General features: G+C 41.3%; 1 protein-coding gene across 3 annotated transcripts in view; it reads left to right on the forward strand.

Moving 5' to 3' along the window:
• The window catches only part of BICD2 (BICD cargo adaptor 2), a 155,691-nt gene that overhangs the window by 130,026 nt on the left and 12,673 nt on the right, over positions 1-12,992 (forward strand). For all 3 annotated transcript variants that reach the window (XM_025197111.1, XM_025197112.1, XM_025197113.1), the window contains 2 exons: positions 1,415-2,434; positions 4,704-4,855. In XM_025197111.1, coding sequence (XP_025052896.1) covers positions 1,415-2,434; positions 4,704-4,855 — 1,172 coding nt within the window. The remainder of the gene's footprint in view (positions 1-1,414; positions 2,435-4,703; positions 4,856-12,992) is intronic.

Here is a 12,992-nt window from a genome sequence, read left to right on the forward strand (position 1 = left end):
CCCCCCCCACACACACACACACCCTTTCCCTCGCCCCTTCCTCCACAACAGAATTACCATCTGGATGCTGGTCTCCAAGCTGCCTGGCTGCATGTTGGCAATCAGATCGATATCAGCCGATATGGTACGTTAAAAATCAGCCATCGGTATCGGACCAAAAAATCTAGCAGTGCGCTCCTAGATTTGGGCTCTATTACGCAAGGCTCCGTACAAATGTGTACAAAGAAATGGTCCCAGCCTTAAAGAACTGGCAACCTAGAATTAGACTGTACTGAGTGTAATTCATGGTTGTATGAAAGCCAAATCCAGTATTATTTAAGGGTCTATACCACTTGAGCTTTCTGCATTAATAATCAACTCCACAGTGTTGAAGTGTATGGAACAAGGCAAGCATGTGAATTACCTAGAAGTCATTGAAGTAGTATTCATGGAAACTTGTAATTAAAATAATGGGATTTGCCCCCCAAATATTGTGGAAAAATGAGGTTTTAACTAATTTTTTTCCAAGAAGAAAAATTTTGGTGGTAACTATTTAAAAAAAAAAAAAAAAGTTCATTTTTTGTTGTAACTTGTTCTATAATTGTAGAGAAATGCTATTCTCTGTCTGCACCCTTTGGCATTTCATATTTTAATTTATTTTTCTCTACCCCCACCAAAAAATTAGAAAAATTTGAAAAAGTTAAAGTGTAATTTTTTTCTATGTGTTCATGTATATGTACCTCTTAATAAGTGAAACACTTTCTTCCCCATCCACAGGGAGAAAAGTAAAGAAACAAAAAAGTGGTGTCTCACTTTATTTCCCCTCTGTTCTCCTCTGAAGTGGAAAAAGGGGGGAAAGACCTAAAAATGAGCGACTTCCTTCCCCACCCCTTCCCCATAATGAAATAACTTTCAAACAATTTAGTACATGCTTTTTTCAGAAAGTAAAAAGCCATTTGGACAAGCTGTGAGAATTGCCTGAAGGTTTGGTATTTTGCTAGGTGGAGACAGAATTTAATTTTCTTCCTTTTTTTGTTGTTAACAGAATATAATCAGGCGGTGAGAGTTCTACATCAAACTGCTGCTATTTTCTGGCTCCATATACTTATCATTTATTTATTTATTTATTTTAGGGCAGGGGGTGTTTTATCTTCTAGGGTGAAAGGATGATGATTTTGCCATGTGGCTTAAGTAGAGAAGAGGAAGCTAGAGCAGGAAAGGTGTTTTTTGAGAACACACAATAAATGTGGGAACCGTCTTAAAATGCAGAAGCATTTGGGTCTAATGCAGGTGAAGCTGGCTTTTCCATAAAGTGTAAGTGGAAAGGTTTCTGTAGCTGTATAAAGTTTTGTTGCCTATTAACACTTCTCTCCCACTGCAAAAGGAAACTCCTGTAAACATGTTTTCAATATATCAATACCTGCCTTTATTTCAGATGGAAAGAGAAAAAGTGAATTTGTTATCTACACTCCAAGAATCTCAGAAACAGCTGGAGAATACACGTGGAGCCCTTTCTGAGCAGCACGAAAAAGTTGGCAGGCTCACTGAGAACCTCAATGCAATGAAGAAACTCCAGGTCAGCAAGGAACGTCAGTCTGCTCTAGACAATGAGAAGGAACGGGACAGCCATGAAGATGGAGATTACTATGAAGTTGACATCAATGGGCCAGAAATACTAGAATGCAAGTACAAAGTAGCTGTGGCAGAGATTAGTGACCTGAAGGAAGAGCTTAAAAATCTTAAAGCCAAATATGAAGAGTGTGAGTCTAAATATGAGGAAGAGAAGAACAGGTATGAAACTGAAAGCCAAGCTCTTACTGAAAAGATCACTTTGTTAGAAAAATCTAGCCGGCATGATAGAGAACAGGTAGCCAGACTGGAGAAGGAACTGAAGAAAGTAAGTGATGTGGCTGGAGAAACACAGGGCAGTCTCAGTGTAGCGCAAGATGAGCTAGTCACTTTCAGTGAGGAATTGGCCAATTTATACCACCATGTTTGCATGTGTAACAATGAAACTCCAAACCGGGTGATGCTGGATTATTACAAAGAGGGCAAAGGAGGCCGTAGTAGTCCAGAAGGGAAAGGTCGAAGGTCGCCCATCCTGCTCTCAAAAGGGTTGTTATCTATAGAGTTAGGAAAGGCAGAGAATGGAAGCAGTGATAGCAGTCCATCTCCAGTATCGTCCCTCCCATCTCCAGTATCAGATCCTCGGAAGGAGCCAATGAACATTTACAACTTGATTGCTATAATTCGTGATCAGATCAAACATCTGCAGGCTGCAGTAGACAGAACAACTGAATTGTCCAGGCAGCGTGTTGCCACCCAAGAACTTGGGCCAGTAGTGGACAAAGACAAAGAAGCTCTCATGGAAGAAATTCTGAAGTTGAAGTCCCTGCTAAGTACCAAAAGAGAACAGATAGCAACTCTGAGGACTGTGCTAAAGGCCAACAAGCAGGTAAGGAGATTTCATGGAGATGAAGCCTATGGTTTTATAGAGCCTACCTCATGAACAAGAAAATTCAAAGAAAAGTTGGTTGTGGTGCTGCATTTTGATTTGAGCACTTCTTAGAATCATTGAAGTGAATGGCAAAACTTAGCCTGGCTTCCATGGGGATAAGATTTAGTCCCATATATTCAGATTTGGGACCAAACTGTTGTTGGATCAGAGAGGTTTTGAGACTGAATAGTCCAAGAGACAAAACTTTAACTCAATCTTGCAGTTTGAATACAGATACACTCTTACATAATGTAACACTATTGTCATCTCACAATTGGAATAGTAGGGTATTACAAATCAGTAATAAAGTGCTCTAGCAGAGGTATCTGGGCAAGTTGTACAAGTACCAACTTAAGCTTATATTCAACTGTTTAGCCACTGAAAAAGCAAGGATGCTTTTCTGTTTAAAGGAATTTATATTGGCTGGCCTCTTAATAGGATTAAAAAACATACTTCATTTTAAGTATGTACCTCTCCCTTTCCAACAATAATAAAAAAGTCAGTCCTCTGTAAGAACTACATGACAGAATTAAAGTATCTTTAAGCTTTGTAGACTGAACTGTGACATTGATGCCCAGTAGCAAAGCAGCAAATTAGAATGACTATGATCAGATGATTCTAGTATGTCATGTAAGAAATGGTTTGTTACATTTCAGCTCAAGTTAGTGATGCAAATTCAAAATTACCTCTTATTACAAAAGTTAAAATAGACATTTATTGAATGTGTTGTCTGAGAAATACCTTTGAGGCATTTTACATGTACGATTTTAACTATACTATCTGGATATTTGTGTTCCCCCCCTGAAAGTTGGTGCAGAGTAGAAGCTATCTGTACTTTTATTTCCAAAATCTTGTAAAAAGTTGTCAGTCCCTATTTATTTATAGTAATAATGGTATTATGAGAGAGCCTGTTATTTGACTCAACATAAGTGCCGGGCATATATGTACAATAGACGCAGTATCTGCAGTGTGATGACTAAGACATAGGACACACAAAGGCATTACAGGCACTGACAGATGTGGGGGGAAAACAAAAAAACGTGTTTTACCAGAAAAAGCAGCACATTAGTTCAGTCTGGTTCCACAGCTTCTGTATAGATCGGGCACTTCAGCCGGGCTTTTTTTGGCACTTGTATCTAATAGTTGATTAAATTAACTATTAAATAAAACCACCATAAAAGCTCCTTTGAAGCATCTGATCTATACAAATGTTGGGGAGCCGGGTCCAACTAACACGATGCCTTCTCTGGGCATGCACTGGGTTCAGTGTGGGGGAGTACAGATTTTAAAATATAGTGCTGGTTTTTGTTTGTATGTTTGTTTTTTACGTCTGTAAGAAGCCTACATGCTACTAGGAGAATCTCTGTGCCCCTGGTAGTTTCTTCTGGGGCAAATATGCCCTTTCTGGCAAAGTTTCTCTCACAAGAGCGTGAACACTTACTTGTATGTTCTCTTCCTGGTCCAATTCAGAAGGGATGTGAAGAATCGGGGTAATGTTCCACATTTGCCCAGATCAGGGACTGCTTGGTTGGGAGAACGGGTGGGGGGCATTGCCACACTGCTCCAGTCCCCTTGAGACTGGTCCGGGAGGGTTCTGGAGCAAGTGTGGCAAAGCTCCCTACCCACTCCTTAGACTGATTAGGGGAGTAGATAGAGGGCTTTGCACTGCTGTGTCTGCTCAGCTTCCAGTGCCCAGGAGCCAAGCAGGGGAGCAGCCATTCCTTACTCTCTGTCTACTCTTCAGACTGGGGTTCCTGATCTGAGAAGTATGTGAAAGATTACCTGCTGTTTCCTCCGTCTCCCTCTGGTGATGGAAGTGGAGCTGGAGGAGCAGCTGCTCCTTGCCCCCCTTCACCTGTTCCCAAACTAAGACTGTGGTCTGATGAAGGCATGAAGAGCAGGGGAGAGAGGGCAGCTGCAGACTGAAGACCTGTACACTAGCTCTTATGGAAAGATTTCTACTGGAGGAAATTTCTCAGGAATTTCCACCAGTAGAAATGAACGCCTGTTAATGGCCATAGTGTTACATAGTTACTGGAAACAGAATCTGTCTGCTGTTTACAGTATTCTCAGATGCGTTATATTCACCCTGTAGTTGACTAGAAGTTAACTTTTCAGTGCTAAGTAAATGTTCCATTAAGTGAATGGAGATAAAAACTGCTTGACCAACTGCTTTATGAAGAGTTTCATTAACTAGTACATTTCTGTTCTTCTCGGTAAACAATAGACTGCAGAGGTAGCCCTTGCCAACTTAAAAAGCAAGTATGAAAATGAGAAAGCTATGGTTACGGAGACCATGATGAAGCTACGTAATGAGCTGAAGGCTTTAAAAGAAGATGCTGCTACCTTCTCTTCTCTGAGAGCAATGTTTGCTACAAGGTAAAGAACAACTGAAAATCCTGTTATCCCTTGTTTGTTTATGAAAGTAATAGACTCTATTAGCTGTAAGAAGCAATACAGAATGTGTATCAGCATATTTGGAAGAGATGATTTCAAGTTTAGGTTATCTAAAATGTTTCAAGTGAATATCAATTACATTTTCCTGTTAAGTAGGAAAATGACCAGGATATAGTGTGCTGTTGTAATAAATCATTGAATTTGATTATATGAAAATTGGGGAGGTGGCTTGATGACTTAATGTACCTTTAAAAAAATATAAAATGAGCCTCTATTACACCATGAAGATGCAGCTATAGCTGAATTACTGTGATGTAGAAGATGCTGGCAAGTACTGTTTTGTTTTGTTGGTGTTTTTTTTTTTTAAGGAAATAATTATTCTTGGAGTTGCATTTTAACTGCATTTGGCATCTGTCTCCTTCCATTCACAAATGCAATCTATCAAAGTTGCAACACAACTTCAGTGTGGAACTTGTCTTTTGTAGCTGTGCTTTGTGGTATTATTGGACAACACGCTCATATGTTATGTGCTAAACAAGGTGAAAACATGCCATTTTTATCTGCATGTTGCTTAAAGCTTCCTGTCATTGGCTTCTCTCAAACCTACAACACCAGAGAAATATATATGCTGTTTCCAGATCTGTCTTCCAGAGAGAAAATAAAATGTTTGGTCAGCTGCAGTTCAAAATTAGCTCATAAAGAGCTTTGTCTTAAGTAGCTGCTTTCAGCTTGGTAGAATTCTAAAGAAAAAAAAAAGACTCATGGGATGATGATAGGCTATGCAGGGCTGTCTAGGCCAGTGCAAGATGGGCAGGGCAGATGTAGTAATGACCACATCAAATGTAATTTAATAGCTGTGAGTGTCTTGCTCAACTCGTGTAAATTAAGCTCAGAGCAGAAAAGAGCTTATTGTGCACCTATAAGCTAGGTACTGCTTATACTTTTTTCTTTGCCTGGTATGAACCTTTTTAAGCTGAAAAGATTTCCCGTGCCATCTGTTGAAGGTAGCCTGCTGAGGAATAATGGAGATGTTTTGAGAACTCTGAGGCTTCTGTCCATCCATGTTCACTGCATTTGAGTGGTTGGTTCTGTACCAGCTCTAACAAAAAGCATGCAGAAAATTGCAGCAATTGGATAGAAAGCAAAATTGTATTTCCTGGCTGTCTTTGCACTTATGGTTAACCCAGAAAGAGAAAAATTATTGCAGGAGGTTGTAAGCATGACTTGCTGGTAAAGATTAATTAATGCCCTATTCAGACTACTTTTTCTGTTGGCCTTTCCCTGTACACAAGCCTCTTTATGATTGGAGGCTGGTTATAGATGAGCTGGAAGCAGAAGGTAGGAGACAGAAAAGCAACAGGAAGTTTATTTTGTAATTTTAAAAAGTTTCTGTTAGGTACAGGTTGTTGAGTAGTTAAGCTGTATGCTACTATAAAGCATTATTCCTTCCATGTTAATGTTCTTTGTTTTCCCTTTCTCTGTTACTCTCCATGAAGGAGAGTAACAAAATGACTCCACCCCCTCCTTGCTTCTCTCCCCATAGTGCAGTAGACATGTGGCAGGACAATTCCTTCTTCTTGGCATATAGTCACTTACAGCTCAACCTAATTCTTTTATCTATGGAAAGTTAAAATGTACATAATAGGGAAATGTCAGTATAAAAGCAGGAGCAGACATTAAGTTTTGCTGGGAGTTGCAGATGTGAGCTTTAGCCCTGCAGCTTTTGTTGCAAACATTATTGGCCAGGTACAGACATTACACTTTTACCAGTATAAATGATTGGAAATCTGTCTATACCTGTAACAGAACAGACACACAGAGACTGGTTTTTTTTGAATGTCTGTACCTAGCCATAACTTCTCGTGATATCAAGAAGAGTTTTGCATGAATAAGGTATGTGGGATGAGCTCTGTTTTGTCTGATGCATGATAGCCTGGCCTGCATAAATGAACAGTTGTTGTTCCTGAGCTGCTATTTTACCTAGGCATTGCAATAAAGAGAAATGGGTCAGCCAAAAAAAAGTAGAGGGCAACCAGTGCAGGTCTTGGAAAGCAGTCTGAATGGACAGAAGCTTAGTTCACTGACCTTTTAACACCTGAATTAGTATAGTCTTGAGTCATGCATAGATGAGAGCCAAAAACTTGCTTAAGATTATCAGTTGGAGCAAATAAAAAAATTGCATGCAGCTGCTCTAGCTTTGATAGCTAGGCTGAAGTTTGGTGATGCAGTTTCAGGAAACTTGCAGAATTGCTCCCTTCCCTAAATACTGTGTGTCCTTTGTTTTCATAACTACTACATCCAGAGCCATTGGAGCATTAAGGATGATTATGTGCTGGGAACACAGTATGTACAGTGTTTAATCACAGGACTTTTCCAGGACTTCCTAAGTTCCATTTCATTCAGTGTATTGGCATCTAGTAGCAGCCTCTGCTCCCTTACTAGAGGCCACAACAGCTGGTAGAACCCTCTCACCTTTGTGAATATGTGTCTGTACTGTCTCTACCTACAATGAATAATGTACCATTTTTGCTGTGTGCATTTTCACTGTTGCTAGTAGTGTTTCAGCTAAAATGTGCGTTGTTTCAGTTGGGGCAGGTTCAGGAGAGCCAGCCGAGATGGTTTGGCTGCAGTTGAAGTATGGTTAAGACATTTCACTACAACTGCTGAAATGTGAGGTTAAGGCATGCTAGAGGCTCATGTTGAAAGTTGCCCTCTGTTGATTCAGCTGGAAATGGGTACCTGGTCGTTTGGCTTCAAAGGTGGTTGATCTGGTGCTGACCATATCACTCCCATGTATGCCAGTGAAAGCCATTGTGCTAACCACACTGTTGTGATGACTCATCTGGGCTTGGATGGACCTTTGAATAATCAAACTAGAAGCTTTGGTGGAGATAACCTAGATAATTGCTTAGGGAACCAGTTTTGTGGTGATCTGCAGGGAGCACAGGTCTGCATCAGTCATTGCAAGCAGCTTGCTAATGGGTTTTTTATTAACAACCAACTAAAATTTTATTCTCTTCTGGCTACAGTTCACATGGGAGGATTCATTCAGTCTGATCATATTGCAAGGATCTTCTGAGGGAGCGTTAGTTATTTGCAGTGCAATCTATACTTGCATATATGCAGCTTGTTTCAGAGAGTAGAATCCTTTGTGCTGGCTGCACAGTGCATGTGTCTGAATGGAAATGGAAGAAATGTGGATGTACAAGAAAGCACATGTGGGAGTGTATCAAATTACTTTGCTGCTTAGAGTGTCAATGCTGTCAGCACTGACAGAGGAACCGCATGATACAACAGTTCTCTAGTAGCTAGTACAGTATTTGTGACAGACTAGGCTTTTCTAATTATTTCCTTGTTGCATTTTTAAGTCTGGGATAAATGGTCTCTGTTACACAGATCTGGATGTTTTGCAGGAAGCTGGCAATTTTATTGTATGTGAGAGAATGAAATGGGTGTTACAGGCTGGGCATGAAAATAGTAACTGACCTAATTTCCTTTTAAAGTAGGTTAATCCTACTGATTTGGCAGTACTATCAGCTATTTTTAATAAGTAATGGAAATACAATAGGGCCTGAGATGGGGAGAAGGGAAGCCAGGCAGTGTAAAAAAGATATTCGTTAATGTTTTAAGTGTGCTCTGAATGGCTTAATTTTGGACTAGTAGATTTGTATGTTGAGGATATTTCCATTCCAGAAGTACAGGCACACATGATTATTTGCTAAGAAGTATTAATAAAGGCACAAGTAGCAACATAAGTAAACCCACTTGTGTCTTCAGTGTATGTGCAATTATCATGTGTGCAGTCCAGATCCACCTGGGGGATCTGAAAACAGAATTCTGCCACTTAATTATGATGACTCTAGTAGTTATCTGGTATCAATTAATGGCAATCAAACATTGTGGACTTAATTAGTGTATGCTTTGTGTACTAGAAAAAGAGGCAATAAGCTTCTTATTTAAAATGCTGAGAGAGATGCTGAATGTGCTTTTCTGTGTCAAGTAGATTTACAGTTGCTAATAGGAATCTTGGGTGGGATCAAATGTAGATGCAACAAAGGACTTGAACATCAGGTTGCAGTAAATGTTAATTCAGACATAGTCTCCAGCTTTTATTACAAGAGATTATATATGCTTCTTTTTTATTGTTATTGTCTAGCTCTTCTAATCTGACTGGTCTGTTATCTAAAGCAGCTGCTGAAAGTTCTTCTTCATATAGGAGTGCATTGCCCAAGCTCACATTTTTTTGTTGGTTGATGCAGATGTTCATGAGACACTAATTCTAGAAAAGGAAATTAATTTGTATATGAAGAGATTTATCAATATAATAAAGAAATGTCCTCTGGACAGGAAGCATTTACCATCACACATGATATATAATAAGGTGTGGAGTAGGGTGTATGTGCATGTGTGTTTAATGAACGAGTAAATAATTTCTAATAGCACATAAGGTCCTAACTGGCAAACAAAGCTACTCCTATTAAAAATCTATGTAGCAATGCTGCTTAACATACAGCAAAATACTAGCTAGCCTGTTTAATAACAGTGGTTTCTCAGTAATGAAGTGGTTAATGTATATTTCTACAGCATAAGTTATCAAAGACAGGAAAGGTCTTTGGACTGTACTGGTTATACCCAGAGCTGAATTAAATCTCCTACAGAAAGTGGGCAAACAGCAGAGTTAGTAGTAAATAGTGACCTGTTTAAAATATTTAACTGGAAATAAGAATCAAGAAGTTACCTTCAAAGAGCAAACAGAGATGTCTTCAAAGAGCCAGAGGTGTTTGGATTTACCAGTGGCTAGAAACTAAAGATCAAAAATACATGCTGGAGAGAGAGAAGCTAGTTGTTAAAAGATGACTTGGGGGAGGACAGAAATTGTGATCAGTAATTTTTCATTTAAGATATTGTACTAAATCAAATTTAATGTTATAGGGTTGGGAGAAAAGCTGATCAAACAGATAGTAATTAATCAATTGCATTGAGAAGATGATATTTTTGTTTTTCATCTTAAGATCTCCTTTGTTTTGTTCTTTCCAGTTGTCTGATATAGCTCTGCCAGATACTATGCATAGAACAGTGACCCAAGGGTCACCAAGATCCTTTGAAGGGTGATGCAAGGTGTGAGGATATAAGCAGATAAGGGCAGGCTGAAGCTTGTCCCTGTCTGGCCAATCCCCCACCTCAGCTGCCCAGTCCCTCTGCAAGGAAATAAGAAAGGTAAAATTAATTTTTTTAACTGAGTACCACTCTATTCACAAAAGTTTATATAGGGCCAACCAGCTTGAGAACCACTGATATAAAATATGCCAACAAACACTTCCTGAACCCAGAAATTAGTATGATATATACATTACAAAAGTTCATAATGAACATGTTCTGACCATCGTGCCTCTTACACTGGTCATAGCCGTCTTGACTAGTCTTGGTTCTATGTATCGGGTACAATACAGTAGGGCTGTGCGAAGCTTTGGTCACCGATTTGATTCAGCCCGATTCAGCATCCAAATCTCCGAATTCAAAACAAATCGAGAGACCCTTTAATCTCTCCAAATTGAATCGGAACCCTCTGAATAGACTCAAAGATTCGATGATTCAGACGTAGACACAGCTTTAAATGTTTTTTTCTACATACCTCAAGGTACCAGGCTGCTCATGAACGCCAAGATGGCGTGGCGGATGTAGCATCCCACGGGAGTACAGGGGGGTCCCCAGTGCATTTGGTAGTAGACCCGGAAGTAGACCAGAAGTACTTCCGGTCCACTTGGTCCGCTGGGGAGCGTGTAGAGGACCCCTTCCTCACCCTCCGGCTTGGCAACTGATGCCTTCTGCATCTGGGGGAGCACCTGGGGTCCCCTTGTGGCGGATCACTGAATTGGAGGGGTGTGGGAGGGAGTCCCCCACGTGCTTGGCGATGGACCCGGAAGTGGCCTGGAAGTACTTCCGGTCCACTTCTGGGTTCACCGCCAAGCACCTGGGGGGTGGGGAACACACAGGACACAACCCCATGCTCCTGCTCCATCCGCCCTACCATCGTAGTGTTAACAAGCCATGCCTGGTACCTCAAGGTATGTAGAAAAAACACTTAAAGCTGTGTCTATGGCCAAATCGCTGTTTCTCTGAATCAGCATGGAATCTTCAGATTCGGCTGAATCGAATCGGGGCAGTGATCTGAGCCAATGAATTGAATCACGGTCCCCAATTTGGGCCAAATCCAAATCGAATACGACCCATTTCACACACCCCTAGAGTACAGTGCCCTGCAGATTTCTGAGCTAGCTTGGGTAAAAAAAAGCAGCCTTGCCATGTTTATGCATTGATCTGCCCAGTTGGAGTGCTGTATAACGCAACACTGCTGCTGTTTGGTATTCAAGTTAGCTTGCTGACAGCTCTCTGCATGGTACCTCCTCCCCACACCCACGCCCTAGCTCCTGCTTCAGCAGCCCCAGGAACGACTGGCACCAGCTGCGGAGGGAATTGTCAGTGGGTGCTATGAGTTAAGGCTGCCTGAAGCATAGGGTTGCGGGCTGGTGAGCTGTGCCAGGCTCTTCCCGGGGGCACATGCCCCCAGATCTGCGTGCGGGACAACAGCAGGCTGCCGGTGCCAGCTAGGGCCAGCAGTGGCACCAGGCTCTTCCCAGCGCTGCACTTTTCAAACATTCACCTGGACTAAAGCCTTGACCCTGCAGTTAAATCCATGTTTACAGAGCCATCTTGGCTTCATTTAGATTTCCCATGAGGGAGTGGCATCTGCCTGCACAGGGCTCACTTTTGTTTCTTCTCCTTTCCTTTAAAAAAGTTCACTAGTCTGTAACAATTTTGGGCCTGGTTCAGTGTGAACTCCCTTCAGCAAAGCTCAAGGCAGTCAGGCCTGATAGGAGAACTGTTTCAGTTTGTGATTTGAATGAGTTTTTTCTTGCTATGAGTTAAGGCTGCCTGAAGCATAGGAATGGGCATTTTTTTAATACAGTGGATTCCTATTTGAAATCTCCAGTTTTATCCTGTGAATCATGTCTACATACCCAACGGTGCTAACATTGAATGGCATCCCTGAAAGGATCTCAAGGCACCTGGGGGTGCCACAGCACCCTGGTTGAGAAACATAGACTGCTTTAGGGGAATTAAGACATAAGTAAATATGATCTAAATTCTAGATCCCTTTGAGAGAGATCCCAGAAAGTCCAGGGAGAGATGTTCTTGAGGAAGGATGACAACAATTAGTCCTACCTGAAATAAAATGTATTTTCTAAATCCATGGGTCCACGGTTGTGTATCTGAGATGAATTCACTATTGTTTTCTAGGCAGACAAGGTTCCTTGGGTGAATTTGATATCTTTAATTAGACCAACCCAAATAGTTGGAGAAAAGTTATTAAGCAAGCTTTCGGGTTCAAAAACCCTTCGTCAGGCTAAGGAAGTGTCAGCAGTTGGTGTGTGCTCTTCCTGGATGGAATGACAAGTAAAGAAGCCAGGGGCTGGGCTGGGGAGTCAGTTGCCCCGCAGATTATAATGTGTCATAAATCCACTGTCTATGTTTAGTCCATGATCTCTAGTATCCAGGAGGTTGATGAAATGGAGCTCATAGGAAGTGTGTAAGCTTCCGTTGAGGATCAGGACTGAGAGATTGGAGAGAGAGTGGCCCTCCCGTGAGAAATGTGCCCCCACCGTTAATTGGGTATTTCTGTCTTTGATAGATTTCCGGTGTGCGTTCATTCTGGTGCGCGGTTGTTGTTTGGTCTCTCCTACGTATTTTCCATCAGGGCATTTGGTGCATTGGATGAGGTATATTACATTTCTGGAGGTGCAGCTGTAAGACCCAGGGATGCTGATGGCTCTGTTGTGGGGTGTAGTAATTGTGGGGGTGGTGGAGATGTGTTGGCAGGTCTTGCATTTCCTGTCCTGGCACGGTCTGGATCCTTTTGGTGTGTTCTGGGCTTGAGGAAGTTTGCTTCTGGTGATGAGGTTGGCGAGGTTCAGTGCTTGTTTAAAGGCTAGGATGGGTGGCTCTGGGAAGATCTTTTTAAGAATAGGGTCTCTGTCTAGTATGGGTTGCAATTTTTTGAGGATTTTCCGTACAGGTTCAAGGGAGGGGTGATACGTCATAACCAGCGGTGTGCGATTTG

This window comes from Alligator sinensis, unplaced genomic scaffold (genome assembly GCF_000455745.1).
Source record: "Alligator sinensis unplaced genomic scaffold, ASM45574v1 scaffold391_1, whole genome shotgun sequence".
NCBI lineage: Eukaryota > Metazoa > Chordata > Crocodylia > Alligatoridae > Alligator > Alligator sinensis.